General features: G+C 56.5%; 1 protein-coding gene across 2 annotated transcripts; it reads right to left on the bottom strand.

Moving 5' to 3' along the window:
• Nucleotides 1-2567: 2567 nt before the first annotated feature.
• On the bottom strand, nt 2568-18012 carry ITIH3 (inter-alpha-trypsin inhibitor heavy chain 3). Of its 2 annotated transcripts, XM_037055772.1 has the most exons (23): nt 18009-18012; nt 16264-16376; nt 15579-15599; nt 14147-14313; nt 13963-14067; nt 13551-13713; nt 12899-13012; nt 11726-11851; nt 11321-11437; nt 10912-11080; nt 10186-10311; nt 9720-9901; nt 8400-8585; nt 8105-8244; nt 7385-7539; nt 6689-6703; nt 5582-5605; nt 5271-5309; nt 4993-5106; nt 4288-4492; nt 3408-3580; nt 3122-3233; nt 2568-2789 (listed from the first exon to the last, which is right to left on the bottom strand). In XM_037055772.1, the coding sequence occupies exons 2-23, from the start codon at nt 16354-16356 to the stop codon at nt 2660-2662; spliced, it is 2676 nt and encodes an 891-aa protein (XP_036911667.1). In that variant the 5' UTR covers nt 16357-16376; nt 18009-18012; the 3' UTR covers nt 2568-2659. The 2 variants fall into 2 exon arrangements, with proteins under 2 accessions (XP_036911667.1, XP_036911668.1); XM_037055773.1 differs by lacking the exons at nt 15579-15599; nt 18009-18012 and having other exon boundaries at nt 16264-16375.
• Nucleotides 18013-19111: the final 1099 nt, after the last annotated feature.

Here is a 19111-nt window from a genome sequence, read left to right as displayed (position 1 = left end):
GCCGAAAATGAGCTCATTTGCTACAGGACGCAAACCAGATCATCAGGGAAAACATTCTTTTCTCAGCTCTTCGAGCGCTACTGGGTGTTGCTGAGTGAGTCTTTCTAGAAGGGTCAGAGGAGAGGCTGGTGGGAAGGGCCCAGCTGAAGGTTTGCCGGGTGCCCAGGGATACGCCGTCTGCCTCTCCATCAAGCCTGGCCAGCTGGCAGGGGTACCGGCCGACTTGCTGTGGGGCAGCCCTGACACACCAAGATGGGCGAGGGGCGCCCGCCTCGCCCCTCCAGGACACCATCACCTGGGCTGGGCTGTGGGATTCGCCCAACGACAGAGGGGTCGAGGGTGACTTTCTGGCCCAGCCAGCGGGGCAGGTGTCTTGTGTGAACGATTGGACTGTGCCTTCATCTGTGCCTTCATCGTGTGGGGTGCTGAGTGCTTTCCAGCACCTGTAGGACGGGCCCTGCTCGGAGTGCTGTGGCTACACCAGGCACCATCACAGACAGTGCCTACTGTGACAGCAGCCACCCAGAGAATGACCAGGTGCCTCGAGGAGTCCGGAGCGAGTCATCTTGCCCTCCCATCAGGGAAGGCTTCCTTAAAGTGGCATGGCGGGGACTGAGTTCTGAGGAGCATACAGAAGTTGGACCAGCAGAAAAGCTGAGCAAGGACACAAGCCTAGAGCCAGGATGCTGCGCACAGCGTTCAGGACAGGGAAGGGAAGCTGCGCCGTGGGTGCGGAGGGAGGGGATGCCGCAGAGGTGGAGAAGCAGGGCCAGGCCGGCATGGACTGTGTGTGCCTTGCCATGGAGCATGACTTCTATCCCGAAAGCCAGGGGAGCTGCCCAGGGAGCCCCCAGGGGCTGCAGACAGGGCCGGGCATGGCCGGAGTGATATGGGGCTGGGGGGAGGACAGTCTGCCTGCATGGAGGGTGTCCCTGACTGTGCTGGGGGAGGAAAAGGGGCAGGTTTGGGCTGGGATTCTCCTCTGCCTTTCTGCCACCCCACGGGACTAGGCTGCCAGCTGGAGGGGCAGGGTGAGGATAGGGACTTCAGAAGGACCAGAAACCATATGATGATCTGTCTTCACACCCTCCATCTGGCAGAAGGCTTCTCCCCATTTCACAGACGTGCGAAAACCGGCCCCAGGATGACTGGTTAAAAGCTATGTGGCTCCTCAGCTGAACCAAGACTGAATGAGTGGCAGGCTTGCCCACTTGAGGATGCCCCTTCCCAGGCCTGGGCCCTTTGCACCGGCCCGGCTTGGACACCTGCTACGTTCGCTCTGGAGCTGGTCTCACGTGGTCCCTCCCAGTGCAGCAAAAGCCTCCAGTGCACAAGTAGCCTCTCCTAGCCCCTGGCAGGGCTTCCTCTGGTGATAAATGTTTCTTCCAGACTGGCCCCCCAATACCCTGTCCAGGACCCCAGGCTGGTGTCCCTAGGAAACCCTAGCCTGGCTTGGGCAGAGGGGTCCCTAGAGTGGGAGGCAGGAAAACACCCTCATGACTCACAGCCAGATCCCATCCCCACCCAACCAACGTTCCTCCCCAGGGTGACTCCAACCCCCTCCAGCCTTGCTGTGCCATCGAACAAAGCTGCCCACTGCGTCCTTCAGTGGGGTACCCTCTGCCCAGCATGCCCTTACCCCCTCAGGCAGAGAGAGCAGCAGAGGCAAAGAATCTGGGGCAGGAGGGGTTCTGTTTGCAGAAATGGAAGCACTCTGTGTGTCTGGAACCCAGAAAGTAGGGGAAGGCGCCTGCTGTGTGGAGCTCATGAGGCTGAGAAGCCACAGGAAGAACTCTGTCTTTGTCCCAAGAGCAATGGGCAGGAGATGCCATTTACAGGGTTTTAGGCAGAGAGCAATGACCGGTTCTGCTCTGTGAAAGCTCTCTCTAGAAGCCGGAGAACCAGGAAGGGGCAGGTCCCATTGTTCAGGCGGGAGAGGCTCCCAGAGCCCCACGTCCAGCAACTGCTCTGACCCTCACCCCACCTGGGACTTGAGACAGTGCAGCAGGTGGTCTTTGTGGGAGGTGATTGGGGGATCCCAGGGATCCCCAGGCCTACTGGAGACAAACTTAAGGCACCCATGGAAACAGGAACTGAGTCACTAAGCTGTGCGCCCCCAGATCCTCACCCAGGATGTCGGGTGCATCTGATGAGCGGATGGGTGATTGGTGGGCCGGTGGATGGCATGCACGTTTAGCTGCAGGTGGTGTCTGCCCTGGAGCACTGTGCTTCTGAGTCACAGAAGGGTCCCTGGGCCTGAAGGTCCTGACAGGAGTTCCGGAGCCCCCTGACTTTTCTTATGGCCCTCTGGGGCTCCGAGTTGCATTCAGCCCTTCCCTCCTTCTCAGAGCCTCTTGACTCCAGGGTCAGTTCTTGATTTTTTTTACTTCCCGAACCACCATACATCTGACTCCCTGGAGTGCTACCCCAACCAGCCTCCTCACTCAGGCCCACTGATGGGAAGGCCCACTGTCTTCCTAGCAGCCAGTCCTTCCTTTGAGCTGCCACAGGACTGGCTGGTGTCCCCGGAGCAGGGCCTGAGGGAGGCACGCAGAGGCTGACAGCAGTCTGGTCTCCACCTTGGCCTTTATTGTTGCTGTCCCCCCTAGGCTCGGCTCTGTGCCCTGTTCCAGGTGCCAGGTGAGCTGGACTGGCCACCTCAGAACAGGTCAGGGACAATGTAGTCACTGTGGACTCCGTCAATCAACCCTTGGCCATTGTTGTGGACAAACCAGCAGGACACTTTGGTGCCATCTCTGACATCCTTGCTGTAGTCTTTCTGGGAGCCCCTGCAGAAAGGAGAGAGATGCAGTGATGCACAGGGTGGGCACGGTGGTGGCCACGCTCGTCGATCTCCTGTCGACAGAGGGAGTAAAGCTGCTAATCCTAGAAGTCCAGAGCTCTTCAGTCAGGAATGAGGTTGCGTAATTACTTCTTCCAGGGGTCCAAGCTTGGCCTTTTTCTGATTTGGAGGGCCCTAAAGGGGGCCGAGATCCCAGAAGGAAATGAGGGCACCCCACAGAAGACAAGAGCCTGCTGGGCCAACATGTGTGGGCAGAGAGGCATCTTTCCTCCTGGCTTGTTACTGGGCAGGGAGAGGATGTCAGATGAGTCCCCTCACCTGGTGACTGTCAGCCGATGGTTCTTCACCACCATTGTGGCCTGCGGCTTTGTGGGGTCGGAGCCTGGGTGGACATCAGACACTTTAAAATTGAAGGGGTGGAAGAATTGTCCTGGGAATAAAAGCATTCATGCTGTCAGCACTTGCCAACACCTCAGGTAACACAGCCACTGGCCTTCCAAGGTCAAGGTCAAGGGTGAATGGGGTGTCTGGGGTGACTAGGATGGCTTTTCACATGGCTTTTCCCTCTGCCCTGTGAACAGCCGGAAGCTTGAACATTCCATACCCAGCAGCCCATGTGTCTGCACTGACATCCGGTGACTGTCCACCACGTAGAAGCCCAGGAAGTCAGTGTGGACAGGATGTTTCTTCCACACCTGGTGCAGAACCACCACAAAGGTCACCCCATCTCCAAAGGAGACCACCATGTTCTTCTTCCTGTTGATCATCACGGACAGCCTAGGAGAGAAGAGGAGGGCAGCAAGGGGCACACTGGCCATGACACCAGGTATCTGAATCAAGGACATCTCGGCAGGGCCTTCCCTGTACATGGCACCTGAGACCACAGACTCCGGTAACTACCTCGGGTATTGAGGAAAAGACACCTCACATGTGCCAATGACATTCCTCTCTGAGTCTGTCCTGGCACCTCTATAAACAGGAGAGGGGACAGTCCTGGGAACTGGGAGGCCCAGGATTGAGTCCCAGCTCACCCACTGGCTTCCTGTGTGACTTTGGGCACGTTCTGCCCCTCTCTGAGCCTCAGTGGGAGTAACACTCCTGTCCTGACCACTAGGTTCTGAGTAATCTACAGGCATAGGAGAGGCTGAAGAGTTGGGGAATGAGTCAGTTCAGCCAGAGAAGATGCAAGTAGGATTATCGTTGTTATCAGATTGCCATGGCCCCCTAAAACTTTCATCCATGCAGCCCTTTGCTCAAGGTCAGCCCTATGATTGGTCCTGAGATACCAATTCTGACAGGGCACCTAGGGGTTGTTTGGGGTCTACCATAGTCACCTTCCCCTGGGCAGGGGCTGATCTCTGAGGCCACCAGTCTCCTCTGTGACTCCTTATGGCTCTACTGTCCTGGGGTCTCTCCAAACCCTTTGGGCCTCCTTAGATCATCAGACCATAGTGCCCCTCAGAGGCCCAGTAGTGGGGCCTTACCCGTCCTGTGTGATCGTGACTGTGTCCAGCCAGCTGAACGTGCTCTGTGCAGCCCCATTCCACAGGGTAATCTTCTCCGGAGTCACCTCAATCCGGAAGTCCATCTGAGCATTAGCAATGCCCAGTTTGCCAAAGTAAGTCTTTCTGGTCTCAGAGTTAGAGCTGTCTCTCTTGTCACCGATGATCTGCCCATTAACTGTGAAGCCTGCCCGAGACACGGCAGGTAAGAGACCAGTGAGATCTCCCAAGTGTGGCTGGCCTTCAGAGGGCGGGCCTTCCCCTCAGCCAGACGCGCTGAGAAGCAGTAGAGGGGAGGTCCCAAGAAGAGAGCAGAACTTTAGAGCTAACGACATCTGTTCCTAGACACTCTTGGGTCACACTGGTGGCTGAGGGTCCACATTGTAGCCCTGCCTCTTGCCTGGACAGGGGAGTAGCATTCAGAGAACAACTATTCCCCAGATATAGGCTGGGCTCAGGGCCAGGCTGCCCTTAATTCTAACCATCTCCCAAACACACTGGCCCCTGGGGGACTTGGTTAGCCTATGGTCCTGGACAGGACTTGGTTAGCTTATGGTCCATCCAGCATGCAATCTGCATATGAAGATGCGTGCCTTATGGGCAGTGATGACTCTGTCCATGTGCCTACCCTGGGCGGGGTCCAGGCCTTCCCAGGAAGAGCCCCTGGCCCTGGCCCACAGCCCCCACCTGTGATGGGGTCCTGAATGAGGCGCAGCACTGTGCCTGGGTCTTCGTCGATGTTGAAGCAGATGGCATCGTCTTTCTCTGGGGCATGGATGATGAAGTGGGGGTCCCCATCCACTGAAGGCACATCAGAGAAAGGCCTGGGTCCTGAGCCTTTCACTGTTCCTGGGGCCTCTCCTCACCCCCTGGCCCCTGTAGGGTGAACTTCTAGACAGGCAGGAGACGCTGGGCCCTGGGTCCTGGGCCCTGAGTCGTGCCCCAGGAGGAACCGGGGAACTCACCATAGTAGGAAGGTGGTGGAGGAGGCTGCTGGTAGCTGTCTGTGGACGCAAAGGCAGAAAGGGATGAATAGAACAAGTGGGCCTGGGGAGGAACCAGGACCCCACCCAGAGTTTGATTCATGCCCCAGGAACAGTGAAAGGGGTTACTTAATTCTAACCCCTTCCCTGATCCCTATTGCTCTCAACACCCAGCCACCCAGCCACCCCTATCTGCTCAAGATCCCACCATCTGCCTGTCCCAGAGAGCTGATTCAGGAGAACTCCCATGGGCCATGCTCTGGGCAGGGGCTGCAGCAGCAGCGTTCACTCACTCAGGTAAACTGTGGAGGGGATCACTGAAAAAAAGAAGCCAGAGGGCAGTCGTGAGTGGAGTCTAGGATGCCCCTCTCCCCAATCCCCGTGCCTCCTGCCTGTCTTGGGGCTACTGGTGTCCAGTGAAACTCCAGCAGTGACAGATAGAGAGCAGGAGTGGGACCCTTAGGCTTAGGCTATGAAAATGTCCTGGGAACTCCTTGCTAGGGCTGGTGGTATTGTGGGTGTTGCTTTAAGGCCAAGGGCATGGCATTTTGGTACGGCTAAAACACAAACCATTAGATGGTCAGCTTCTGTGTCATGAGTAATGCTCACAACAGATATTGTCCTCTACCCTTGAACTCCATCCCACTGCAGGGGGTTGGGGGTGGTGAGGCTCACAGCTGTCTATTGTCCTTGGTAGTAAAACACACACACATACTTATCATGTGCACATACACACCAGCGACTGTATACTTGATAAGGCTGTTCTAGGGCAAAGCTATGACCCCAGTCCAAATGCGCTGCTTGGATAGAACAACCTGTATTAATGGAGGTGAGGCAAGCAGGCAGGCAGGGGCCGGGGAAGCCCCACCTGGTGGTGGTGGGCTTACAGGAGGTGAGGTTCCAATTTTATGATGAGAGAAGCTCAGGGTGCTGTGAATTCCAGCCCAGGCACTGTAACCAGGCTGCCTGGGCCAGAGTTCTGGCTCGGCCACCTGCTGAGAGAGTCCCTGAGCAAAAAGCCTTAACCTCCGTGCCTCAGTTTCCTCACAGCAAAGTGAGAAGCATAAGAGGACTCCCTCAGAGGGCTGCTATAGGGATAATGGAGTGTGAGTGGCTGATGTGGGACATTGCCTGTCTTGCAGGTCACGTAATACTCTCGCACTGTCCCTCTTGGGCAGAGGAAGCAACCCTCAGTCAACTGACAAGGGCCCTGAGGCCCAGAAAGGGCGGAGCCTGGCCCCAGGTTGCTCATGAGTGACAGCAGAGCTGGAACCTGACCCCGGGTGTCCTGAGGGCTCCTTCTGAGGCCGGGCACCCCCAGCATGTTTGGAAAGGCCTCCTTATTCTCTCGGGTCCCCATCCTGGGACACCCATCCATCCCACTGCTGGCTGAAGCTCACCTGTATCCTCAAGCCCTGTGAGGGAGAATAGGAGAAATGTGTTAGAAGCCGCAGACTGCTGGCCAGTGCGGCCACCTCGCTGCCTATCCAACCAGCTCCAGGTTGTGGGCCTCCCAGCAGCCAGCTGTGCTCCCACGGGGTGTCCGCTGGAACCAGGAGTTCCTGGCCTGACCCGGACCAGCTCTTTGCCTCCCCTGCCTCCCAGTGCCAACCCTGCTCCTCCTGTGCCCAGCTGCAGGGACACTCAGAATCCCCTCCTGGGGGAGCGGGGTGAGTGGGCCTGGTCCCAGCCTCCAGCTCTCAGGGCCCTTTCCTCTCGCAATGCCCAGGCACATGCTCCAGGCCTGGCTTTAAGGCCGGGAGGGCTTCCTCTGGTCGAACTGGGCCTTTCTGTGCTGTGGCCTAAGCCCCTTCCCTGGACATTACTCTGGGCAGTTACTCACCCCTTTACTCATATCCCACTAGAGACTTGGAAGCCCCTGTTCACCTCACACCCCATTGTCCACGCTGATGGCTTCACCCTGCCCCCCAACAACACCCTCCCAGCCCTTGCCCCGTTTCTCTTCAGTGCCCCTGGACTAGCTCCTCTTCAGTGGGTCTGGGTCTCTCCAGCCTGGCCTACTCCTCTCCGGGGCCCCCCAAACCCGAGTCCTAGAGGAAGGCCTCCGAGGTCTGGCCTTCGCTCTCTGTGCCCACCTTCCCCAGGCTTGTTGGCGAGGGCCATCTTGTTCTCATTGTCCTCAGGCTTGGTCACCACCATGGAGGTCAATGGAGTCACAAAGTGGTACTTGAGGGACAGGTCCAGGGCCTGGGCTGTGAGATTCTCCTTCTCATCGCCATGGGCATTCTTGCTGTAGGGAGGAGAGTGGTGAGAGGGTCACCCCCGAGGCCAGCCCCTTCCCATCTTCCCCTGCTCTGACTCCCAGCACTAGGCCAGGAGCCTCAGAGCAGCCCATTAGTGCTCAGAAAAAACAGATTTGCCAGGTCCCTTGGACAGATGGACAGGCTGTGCTTCTCCCTGAGGGGCCTCAGTGTCCCCACCTATAAAATACAAGGGGCTTGAAATGGTCACTGCAGCAATCATTCATGATGTATGCTCAGCACGGGCCAGGCCCCGCTCTCTGGGGACCGAGGCCCAGACCCCAGCCTTTCGGCCTCTCCACTACCTGCCCCAGAAGCCAGGCTGGCTCCGCCCCTGGAACGACACTCGAGGGGCTAGGCGGAAAGGGGGCAGGAAAGCTGGGAATGTGCCTGGGGTGCATTCTTCCTGGGGCGTGGCCCAGTCCTCTTCCTCTTGGGGACCCCCAGAGCAGAGCCTGCACAGGGTGACGCTGGGACAGTGCTGGGGGCCTGAGGTGGGGCCTGAGATGGGGCCTGAGATGGGGCCTGGCTGGGGGAGGGCTGGGCCAAGGTCACCGTTTCTCTAGCAGCTGCTCGATGGTGAGATAGGCCCAGAGCCGCTCGATGTAGTTCCCAAAAATGTAGTCCTGCTCCTGCAGGGCCTTCTCCATCTCTTGCATGTCCACCTCCTCTGTGAAGGTCAGGTCATTGGTGGCCTGGGGCAGGGAGCAAGAAAGTGAAAGGCTTGGGGAATGGAGGGCTGGAGCCCTGTGGCCGAGGTCCAGGGACTGCTAGACCACCAGCCAGTAGGCGCGGACTCCACAGGTACTGCCCCCATCCCCAACCCACAGCTGGCCCCAGCCCAGCTCACTCCATGACCCGCCACATTCGCCTTAAAGTTGTTCATGTATTCATCCACCAGGCGCCCAGCCACCACGATCTCAGAGCCATCATAGAAGTTCTGGTAAGTGTTCTGGGTGAGGTCCAGGATAGCATTCTCAGGGTACTTCACCTCCACCCTCGTCAGCAGCGGGTTAGCCACCTCCTCATAGAAGCCCTGGGGGTCAGAGCGAGAACCCAGTCACCTCAGGCGGCCAGGATGGGCAGACATGGAGGGGACAGTGTGGGCGTGCCCTCACTGACGCCTCTGATGGTTGTCAAGTTGCACGAGCTGGGCCGATCTCCACATCTGCGTGGCCTGGCCTGTGCCCTTCAGTGTGAGGGAGCCCCGCTCCTGGCAGAGACCAGGAAGAATACAGACGGTGAGGACAGAGCTCTTGGCACATAGAAAGCACTAAAAAAATGTTGGCAAAAATGTTTGCATGAAAGTAAGGAGAGAAGGACAGGACATGGGGTGGGAGCAGGTGGGATGAATGCCCGGGGACTCCCCTACAGGGGTGGGGGTGCAGTTACCTGCTCCAGGATGGAGTGGGGTTGCCAGGGTTAGTGAAAGAAAGTATAAGACATGCAGTTAAATTTGAATGTCAGGTAAACAAGAAGTTAAGTTTTAACATAAGTATGTCTGTTATGGGATGAATTGTGTATCCCCAAATACATAGGTTAAATCCCTTACCCCTAGTACCTCCAGATGTGACCTTATTTGGGGATAAGGTCTTTTTAGAGGTAACCAAGTTAAAATGAGTTCTTTGGGAAGGACCTCAATCCAATAGGACTGGTATCCTTATGAAAAGGGGGAATGTGGACCCTGAGACAGACATTCCCAGGGAAGGTGATGTGAAGAGACAGGGAGAAAATGACCACCGAGCCAAGCAGAGAGGCCTGGGAGATCTGCCTCTGAAGCCCTGACAAGGAACCAAGCCTGTCAACACCTTGCTCTTGGACTTCTAGCCTCCAGAAACGTGAGACAGTGAACTTCTGCTGTTTAAGCCATTCCTCTGGCAGAACTGTGTTACAGGAGCCCCAGCACATAAACAGTGTCTTATGCAATCTTTAGGGAAGACTTACACTAACACATTGCTCCTTTTCAATCAGAAATTCATATTTAACCATGTCCTATATTTGATCTGGCAATCCCGTGGAAGGAGCAGACCTGCTCCATGTAGCCCGAGGCCAAACCCAGAACCCAGCTGGTGGGTAAGTGGCAACCACAGGTAGATTTCAGCCTAAGAGGAACAGCTTCCAGGGGAAGGAGTGAGCGCCTGGTTCCTGGGCGGGCATGAGCAAGGCACACCTGCAACTGCAGGTTGGCATCGGAATCCTCATAGATGCGCCGGGCAAACCCGTTGTTCTCCAGGGCCATGCTGTCCAGGAAGTCATAATTCAGATTGTGGCCGAAGCCCAGGTTATATAAGGGGAACCTGCCTCCGATGGCATTCCGCACATTCTCCTGGATTTTATGGGGTCTGCTTTCACCTGCGGGATAAAGGGGTGTTCACAACGACCACCTGGACCAGGTCTGTCTGAAGAGATCCGACCCCTGCAAGTGCACAGCTGGTGGCATCATGGCTGTGAGCCCTTCTCAGGGCAAAGGGTGGGGAGCCCTGGGAGGGGGAGGCAGGCCCCACCCTCGAGGGGCTCACAGTTCACGGGGGAACCTGGGGAGAGCTGCCCAAAGTCCTACGGCAAGCAGGCTACAGAGCCAGGAGTGGCAGCCAGGCACTGTGGCTCCGATTCACAGCCATGGCCACCCGCCTCACCAACATTGGCGTCCCCGTCAGTCAGCATGATGACGATGGAGGTGCTCCTCTCCGGGACGATGTTCTCTTCTCGAGCCTTCTTCAACATGTTGATGCCTCTCAGCAGCCCGTCATTGATGTTGGTCACTGGTACACGGACAACACCGTGGGAGGGCGTCCATGGGAGGGGTGCTCGGGGGGCCGGGGTGGAGGAGTTGGGACATTGGGCCCTGCTCATGTGCCCAAGAGCCAAGTCCCCCAGTGTGTGGAGGTGCTCAGTACATGTGGACTAATGAGCAAGAAAATGAGGGATTTCTTCTTTCAAATGGGGATAAAACCAGTCTCTCAGGGCTGCTATAGAGATAGAAGCACATGGTGGTCATAAAAACACTTTGGAAAACAGTCAGATGGGCTTCCAGCCCCCTCACTGGGAGGATCGGGGACATCACTTATGATTTTCCATAAGAAACAGCCAATGGTAAGGGTTCTCTGTAGCCTTATTTTGCTGGGACTTGTGGGGCACCAGGATCACGGGTTAAAAACAGAAAGAAGGGTTTTTCGTAGATGGCAGAGAAGATACTCTGAGATCAAGCCTGAGGACCCTCACCTTACTCCCGCCTCCACCCACAGTAGGGTCTGCAGGGCCTGGGCCAGCAAAGTCTGTGCCCCGGGGCGGGGGGGGGGGAGGAACAGGGTGCTCAGGCAGAAAGACAAGCGTCGGGAGTGGGCACCCCGCTCTGGTCTTACTTCCTTGATCACGAATACTGTTCACAAACGCCCTGGCCTCCTGGATGTTCTCAGGGGTGGCTTGAACTAAATTGTCTTTCCAAGTGGACACATCTCCACTGAACAGGATGAAATTCAGGTAGTCCTCCTCTTTCATATCCTCCAGGATTTTGAGGAGAGCATCCTTGGTCTGGGAAAGAGAAAGACAGACAGACAAGAAGCTGGGAGAGGGAGCAGCAGACAGACTGGCCTCTTCCCAGCCCAGGCTGGTGACGGGGTGCCTGCCACCTGAAATGAGAGGGGCAGATGCTTTGTGCCTTTCATTATCCTGTTCCCCCTCCTTCTCTTTCACTGGAAATATCAGCTTTGTCCACTTGACAGGAAATCTCTCTCCCTGACTGCTCACCCCTACTTGCACAGAGAACAGTACCTGGTCCAGTTTCCGACCACGCATGGAGCCGCTGATGTCAATCACAAAGACCACGTTCTTAGGCACCACAGGAAGGCCTTGGGGTGCGAAGAAGTGCACAAAGTAGCCGTTGACTATCTGGAAAGGGGAGAGACAGACTGGAGGCCCCTGTCGCTTTAGCAACTGCATGTCGGTGCTCTTGCAAACAGAAGCAGACACTCAGCAGGTCAAGAAGACGCTCACTCCCACCTTCCCAAGTATGCCCCACGAGCTCTGGGCTGACTGCCACCCTGGTGCCCGACGGAAACCCGTACTTGGAACGAGGATCCAGGATGACGAAGGCACCAGATGCAGCTCCTCCCGCACCAGTCCTCACCCCACTGTGAGGCAGAATCGACCAGCCTAACAAAGCCAATGAGGAGGTACCTGCACATTGGCCGGAGACGCTCTGTTCACGTCGTAGGTGATGACGAAATCTCCTCTGAGGAGGGAGTCTGTACAGTTGGGGCATGAACGCTGTTGGTCCAAGCTGGGCTTGAAGGACACATGGCCCTGAGTGGGGAGATGGAGGGCCTTGCTCAGCTTGGCCAGGGTCTGCCCACTGCAGACCTCAGCACCGGGCGCTTCAGGGAGCGAGGCACGCCCTCACTGGGAGGAACCTGGAGGTGGGCCCCTGGGCAGCCCTGTCACCACCCAGCACACACCGGCCTCTCGAGCACTTCTCTCCCCCCCGGAGATCAGGGGCACCTCAGAGGGCAGTGGCCTTGTGTGATTCAGCTTTTGTCTTTCCCTGTCCAACTAAGTCCCTTGGCTCAGTGTGCTTGGCGTTCAGCACTGAGAAGCTACTTAGGGAGGGGAGTTTTGCACCATGAAAAAAAGCTTCCATGCTGGGTGGTACGTGTTGGTACCCAGAGGAGGGGGAGGAAGGAGGAAGCAGAGCAGGGAGGTGGGAGAGGGCTGGGGCAGAGCCTCGCCCTACAGAAGCCAGCAGCCCTCTGAGTGTGTGCTCCTCGGGCCTCGCCCTGGAAGTCCTGAATGACTGAGGTTTACATTTCATGTACAAATCCATGCATCCACTTCCCACAACCAGCGAGACCCTGGACTAGCTGGGGGCTTGGGGACCAGAGTCAACCACCAGCACCAAGAATAAAATTCTTCTTCATCTTCCACCCCTCAAAGTGGAGTCAGTAGATCTAAATGACTCTCTCTGGTCTCAGTCTCCTTATCCGTAAAACAGGGATGGTAACCTGCCCTGCCCACCTCCCAAAGTAGAATGAGGCCAGGCTTTATAAATGGTTTCCCCCACCGGCCACCATTTCCAGCCCAGGCAACTGATGAAACACTTCAAGGTAATCAAGCACCCACTGAAATGGGGGCGGGGGTGGAGGGATGACAGGTTGGGGGCTTGGGGAAGGCCCCTGCAGCAGGTCAGTTCCTTGCCTCCAGCACCCCACTTCTGACCCAGGTGGCCAGGGAGACAGTGATGGCTGCAGACACACCCACACTCACTAGCACCAGCCAAGCCCTAGTGCTCAGTGGTCCTGCTAGGATCTGTGTCCCTGCCCCTACCCCCCTAGGCCTGAGAGGCATCCGTCCCACCTTCTTCCCTGAGAAGGACTTGGTGAGGGCACTGCCCAGGACATCATTGGTGATGAACGAGGCCACAGCCTCCAGTGTGCTGATGCCTTGGGGCTCGAAGATGTCTGCCTCGATCTGAAATGGCCACAGAGAAGGAAATGTTACTTAGTGCAGAGGCCAGCCTCTAGGACAAGGCCAAGGGGAAGGAGAGGGGTCAGTGATGGTGCAGGGACCAGCTTTTAGGACAACTCTGTGGCAGCCACACCTGGTGTCTCCCACCAAGAAAATGACCTGCCGATGGTACTCTGACCCCCAAGTTCTCCCACTGCCTGCCCAATGGTGTCCAATTTCCACCACCAAATTCTTTTCTTTGGGTTTCATATCTAATGTAGGTAATGCACCCACATAATCAGTTACTGGCTATCCAGAGACACTTTGTGATGTCCCCAAGGGCCCAGTACCCAGGGACCTGGGTGGGTGCAGCCCAGCCTCCTCCCCTTATCCCTGGTGCTGGGGCCAGAGCTGTTGTAATTCCCCAAGCTTCCTCAGCCAGTTCTGAGGCCTGGGCCTGTGGTCTTAGCCTGTTCCAAGCTCCATCCCAGAGGCCCTTCCCCAAACCCCCATTCTGTCCCCCGCCCCAGTTTCAGTAGGGCCTGCAGGGGTGCTTGATTACCTCGAAGTTCTTGACCAGTTGTTTGGGCTGGATCTTGAGGTACATCTCGTACTTGCCCTTGTGCCTCTTCAGCAGCTCTTCGTAGGTTAGCTCAAACGTGACCTTGCTGCCTGCGGCCACATTGACCGACACTGTGAATTTCTCCAGCTTCCGCCCAGAGGCCCTGCATGGGGATGCAAGACAATGATGCCCCACAGACTGCATAACCCCATCCGTCCTGGGCCTCGGGTTCAAGTCCCAACCCCTTGGGGGAGACACCTACCCCCTCTAAGCCTCTGTTGCCTCAACTTCAAAGTGGGATACTGTAAGAATTACGGACACGTTTTGCAATGATAATAATAACTACTGCTGTTGTTGTTTTCATACCTTGCAGACCAGGCATTCTCCCCAAAGCCTGGGAGTCCAGACTTACTTGACCAAGCCGGCTGTCTGACCCTGGGACACAGCCTTTTCATACTGTTTCTTGGCAACTTCCTTTTCCTTGACATTCCCAGGGTAGGTAACACCGTCGATGGTCCTGCAGGGAGAGAGTTGGGGAGCTCACGCTGGGCCAGACTCTCCCCAGAGCCCGGATCCAGCAGCCTAAGTGCACCCACAGGGTGAAGTTGGTGATGAAGGCTGTCTTTGGCAGATCCACATCAAAGGAAATCTCTTTGGCGGCATCTGCCCGGTTGACAGCTCTCGTGGTGACGACATTGTGAGCAAAGCGGGAGGTCACCTTGCAGCTGATCTTGGTGCTGTAGACCTCAATGCCATCAACCACCTGTGGGAGGGGGGATGGCAGTCAGCAGGGGTGGCCTGCCAACCTGGGCCACTGGGAAACCAAGCATTCAACCTGGCCACTCCTTTTCCAAGCTTCTGTTATAGATGGCAAAGGCCCTGCCTGGTAAGTGACCCCTCCATTGTCTCAGTCACTCGTGTTGGAAGCTTGGGTGGCCTCTTCCATCCCCATGTTTAATTGGCCACCATTTGGCAAAGGGAGCCTGGGCAGTCCCAATGCCTTGTGCAGGCACCAGCCTTTCCAAGACCAGGGGCTTCTCAGAGGGCGGAGGCCGTGTCTGATTCAGCCTTTGTTTCTCCCTATTCACCAGGCCCCCCAAGTTCCTTAGCTCAGCCTGACTGGTTGCTCAGCAGCAAGAAGTCACTTAGGGAGGGGAGTTGCACACCATGAATAGGAACTTCATGTTATGCCAAGAGGAGAGGGGAGGGGGAGGGAGCAAAGGAGGGAGGGGGGGTCCTGCTCTGCCTCCTTAACCCTGTAATAGGTTCCCATGCAGCTTGCAGCCAGTGAGACCTTGTAAAGAAAAAAAAAAAGAAAAGAAAAGAAAAAAATGTGACCCTCTCACCCTCCCACTTAAAACCTCCTGTGCTGCCCCTCACCCTGAGATCCTCCAGGCAGGCCCTGCGTCCTCCACTTGAGGGGCTCCAGCCAGGCCAGGTCTCGGCATGTCTGCCCCAGTGGGGTCAGAGACCTGTTTATCTCCTCCTGTTCACCTCTCACACTTTCATTTGGAGAGATCGCCCTCCACCCTCTTACTGTGTCCTTTGGTAATTGCCTGATTCTACCTCCCAAGCAGGCACTTATTTCCAGCGCTGAGGGGAATGCATGGGATGGGCCTTCATGACCCCAATATCCTCTTTCCCACGGGCGTTTGGTGGACTGAGGGAGGCCCTAGGGAGACAACTGGGTTAAACATGATACGAGGATGCTTTGTGAGGGTGTGACGGGGCCATTCACTGTGTGTCCCCAGCCCAGCCTAGTGCCCGCAACTGCTAGGTAAGTGTTTGTGGAAGGAAGGACTGGTCGAACGCCTGTCCTGGGCTGCACCTGGTGTAGTCTAAGAGGGCATGGTTCTGTGGCACTCTTTCCTGGGGGTCTTGAGTCACATGGGGGTCTGGGAGAAGGGGGCTGTGAGCCGTTTGCCAGCTGTGTGGGACCCACTGTTATGGCCCACCTCTTTAGCTGTCAGTCAACCAGCTCCACCTTGCCCTACTTCACCCCACACCATCCCTGGCAAAAGTCCTCACCCCTTCCTGGAGGCTCCGTTTCTGCAAAAGCAAAGACAAACACAAGGCCAAGGTCACAGTGGCGGGGGTGCAGGTTCCAGGCTGAGATAAAGATTCAGTGGTGACCCTTCCCCATGTACACCTTGGAGGGCCTTTGGACTTAAGACCCACCAGGAGTCACATGGCAGAGTAGGAAGGGCTCTGAATAGGTGGAGAAACTGAGATCCAGAGAGGGCAGGTCTCCAGGCTACCCAGGGGGCTGGGCAAAGAGAACTGAACCCAGAGCTGCTCCCCTACCCCACGCACTCCCACTCACTCTGCCTTTCCCTGCACCCCAGGTCCATGAGGCCCCCCCCACGGAGCACCCCACCACCAGGGCACACCACAGGGCTCAGCTCAGCCCTCCCGAGAGGCCTCCGTCCTTTTCTTAGATGTGGACCTTTACGTCTCCTCAGCGAGGTGAGCAGTTCAAGGAGCATCGCCCACTTGACAGGTGGGGAGGAAATAGGCCCAGGGAGAGAGGCTTCAGAGCCTTGCCCAGGATTAAACGGCAAGTTCTCCCAACGCCCAGCCCTGTTCCCTGCAGCTCACTGCCCTGCCCACTCCCTCCCCTCTCCCTCCCCCTCACCCATGTAGAGGACTTCTCAGGCTGGTGGTACCTCTGCCTGAGTTTCAGGCCCAGATGGTGAAGACGGGACAGACTTACCTCAAGTAGCCGGGAGGGGTTTCTCGGGAAGCCAAAGGCCACCGAGCCAGAGAGCAGGGCCAAGATGAGGCAGGGCCACCAAGCAGACGCCATCGCTGAGCACACAGGTCTGGCTCACACCCTTTATATGAACCAGCTGACTGGTAGGGTCAGTGACCTGCAGCACAGAGCGGGAAGAGCAGAGGCGGAGGCTGTCCGGGAAGCTGCAGCGTGGGTGGAATAACGGAATCTGGATCTGCCTGTACCAAGGTGGGTTGTCAATAGCACTGGGACTTTACTCCCAGTGGCGGGGGGGACGTGAAGGCTCTGGGGAAAGCAGAAGCTGTGTGTGAGCCCTGTGACCCCCTGGGTCACAGGGAGTCAATAGTGACAAGGTATGGAGTCACGTTTAAAGCAAACAGCATCTCTCAGCATTGTTGCCTCTCACCCCTGCCACTGACATGACCTCTGGATCAATTCTACCTTCTTCTCAAGGCCACCAGGGCACAGAACCAGATCATCACTCCACGGCTCCAGTCTTCACGGCTGAAGCCCTTGCTCACTATCCTTCTATGTTTCTCACGGCCCCAGGGAAAGGACAAACCCCAAGTCCAGGGGCCCAGCTCTCTCTCCGAGCTGCCTCCAGCTTGCTTTTCTGAACTTTCTCTTCTCCCACTAGCATGCCCCCCCGCCCCATCTGCACACTGCATCTCTCATCTGTGCCAGCCCCAGTGCCCTCCTCCAGAAGCCTTCCTTTTTCACCCCCCAGCTGGCCACAGGCAGCCCTGCTCCATCACTACCCTGTGTTGAGCTTTGCATGTGTAGGACTGATCACCGCCTCTAGCCTCCGGGCTCCTGGAGGGCCAGACCATGTCTGTTTCCCTGCGTTCCCAGGGCCTGAGCAGTGACTCTGCTGCCCTGGACCTTTTGAAGAGTCGTTTCCCTAAAGCCCCCAGTGAGGCTGAAGTGCCAAACTCCAGGACAATGGAAGCTTCAGCGGCAGGGGCTGGTCCCCTCACAGTGGAGAATGAGACCTCCTGGGCCACACCAGGGCCCTGCCATTCCCTGGACCTTCCAGAGTGCCAGGTGTGTGCTTGCCAAACTCATACTCTTTTAAGCAAAGTGACCCAGTGACCCTCCCACTCAGCCATGACTGAATGGAGTTGGTGAGGATGCCTGGGCACAGGGCAGCTGATTTGTGGATTGCACCATGGCCTTGGCGGAAAGCTTTGTACCTGACTGTGAGATGTCCTGAGAGAGCTGGATGCTGGGAACAGAGGAATAACAAGAGACCCCCTAGGCCCTGGCTGGTGTAGCTCAGTGGATTGAGTGCGGGCCTGCGAACCAGAGGATCGCGGTTCGATTCCCAGTCAGGGCACATGCCTGGGTTGCAGGACGGTTCCCTGCAGGCCAACTCCCAGCAGGGGACACACGAAAGGCAACCATACATTGATGTTTCTCTCCCTCTCCTTCCCCTCTAAAGATAAATAAATAAATAAAATCTAATTAAAAAAAAGAAAAGAAACCCCCTTATCTCTTAAAAGAACAATTCTGAGGCTGCTCAAGGGGCTCCTGAGGGACCGTTGGGGACTTGGAGGGACTCAGAGTCATCACGCGGAATTTAAAGTTAGATAGGATCTAAGAGATCTTGAGCCTCACCCATTTCTCTTTTACAGGAGGGGAAACGAAGCCCCAATTGGGCAGAGTCTTGCTCAAAGTGATGAGCCAGCTGGCAGCCTATGGCTCTCCCTAGAGAAGCCCAGAACACTCCAGACAACAGGTTGGTGTCTGAAACTCCACTGGCTGCCCTCCCTCCCCAGCCCCCCACTGAGGGCTCTGTGTTTTCTGGGCCTGGATCAGCGGTGGAACTAAGTCTGAATTTGTGTTATTGATCTGGGCCTTGGTGAGCCTCATTTGGAGTGGGAACTGAACAGAAGCCAGCAGAGAAAAAGCAGAAATCTTTTGGAAAGGAGTGAATGGAGGCCATCAGCTTTCACACAAAGGGCCAGCAGCTTCCAAAGTGTCGTTCACCTCCCTGCGCCCTTCGACATTGCACTTTAACTGGGTCCAAGGCAAAGCCGAGGGAAGGAAGGAACCCCAACTGTGTGTTCCAGGGGTCAGTGTGAGAGCCGTTGGGCTGCTGCTGTTCCCGACCCCTGAAACCACAGCTTCTGAGCCTTTGAGAAGCATAATCTCGTCATCAGAGGCTGTAACCACCCCCATGGGAAACTGAGTTGAAGGCGGGGCCCAGAAACTGCCTCCTGAGCCCCTGACCCCAGCGGGTGCAGCCTCCAGCTACTGACAGCACTTCTTCAGGACCCTGAGTCCATATATAGTTCATGTTTCTTTCAGACACTCATTATAAGTGATACTTTGGAACATCTGGAGTCAAATCCTATGAGGCTTTGGCCATCAGTCACACGGCCTGACTGGAGTATTGACACGGGGGTGATGAAGCACTCAGGTGCTGACACCAGAGAGCACAGGTTCAAATCCCAGCTCTGCCACTTATAAGAGGGGCGATTTTGGACAAATTACCTAACCGCAGTCTCCTTAGTTGTAAATGGGTGTGACAAAAGTCTCCCCTGGCGCTGTTGGAAGCATACATTTAGTTCATTCAACTAAGGCCCTGAGAACAATGCCTGGCTACAAGAAGCACTGAGTCAGCTGTGGCTGTTGCTGGTCACGCCTACGCATGCTGCCAGAGTGTCCTCTGGTCCCCGAACCTGTGGGAAGAGCTGTGTGGGGGTGCATTCAGGGCATTCAGAGGCCAGGGGCAGGCAGCAGCAGAGAAGAGGGTGGGGGGCAGGCGAACTGATGGGAGCTTCCTCCTGGCCTCCAGGTCTGCTGTGGCTCCTGAGCCATTCTG

The sequence above is a fragment of the Sturnira hondurensis genome, unplaced genomic scaffold (genome assembly GCF_014824575.4).
Source record: "Sturnira hondurensis isolate 20B ecotype Veracruz unplaced genomic scaffold, ASM1482457v3 Scaffold0008723, whole genome shotgun sequence".
In the NCBI taxonomy this organism is placed as follows: Eukaryota; Metazoa; Chordata; class Mammalia; order Chiroptera; family Phyllostomidae; genus Sturnira; species Sturnira hondurensis.
The sequence above is the reverse complement of the archived record's forward strand: the minus strand, read 5'-3'. Positions and strand labels throughout refer to the sequence as shown.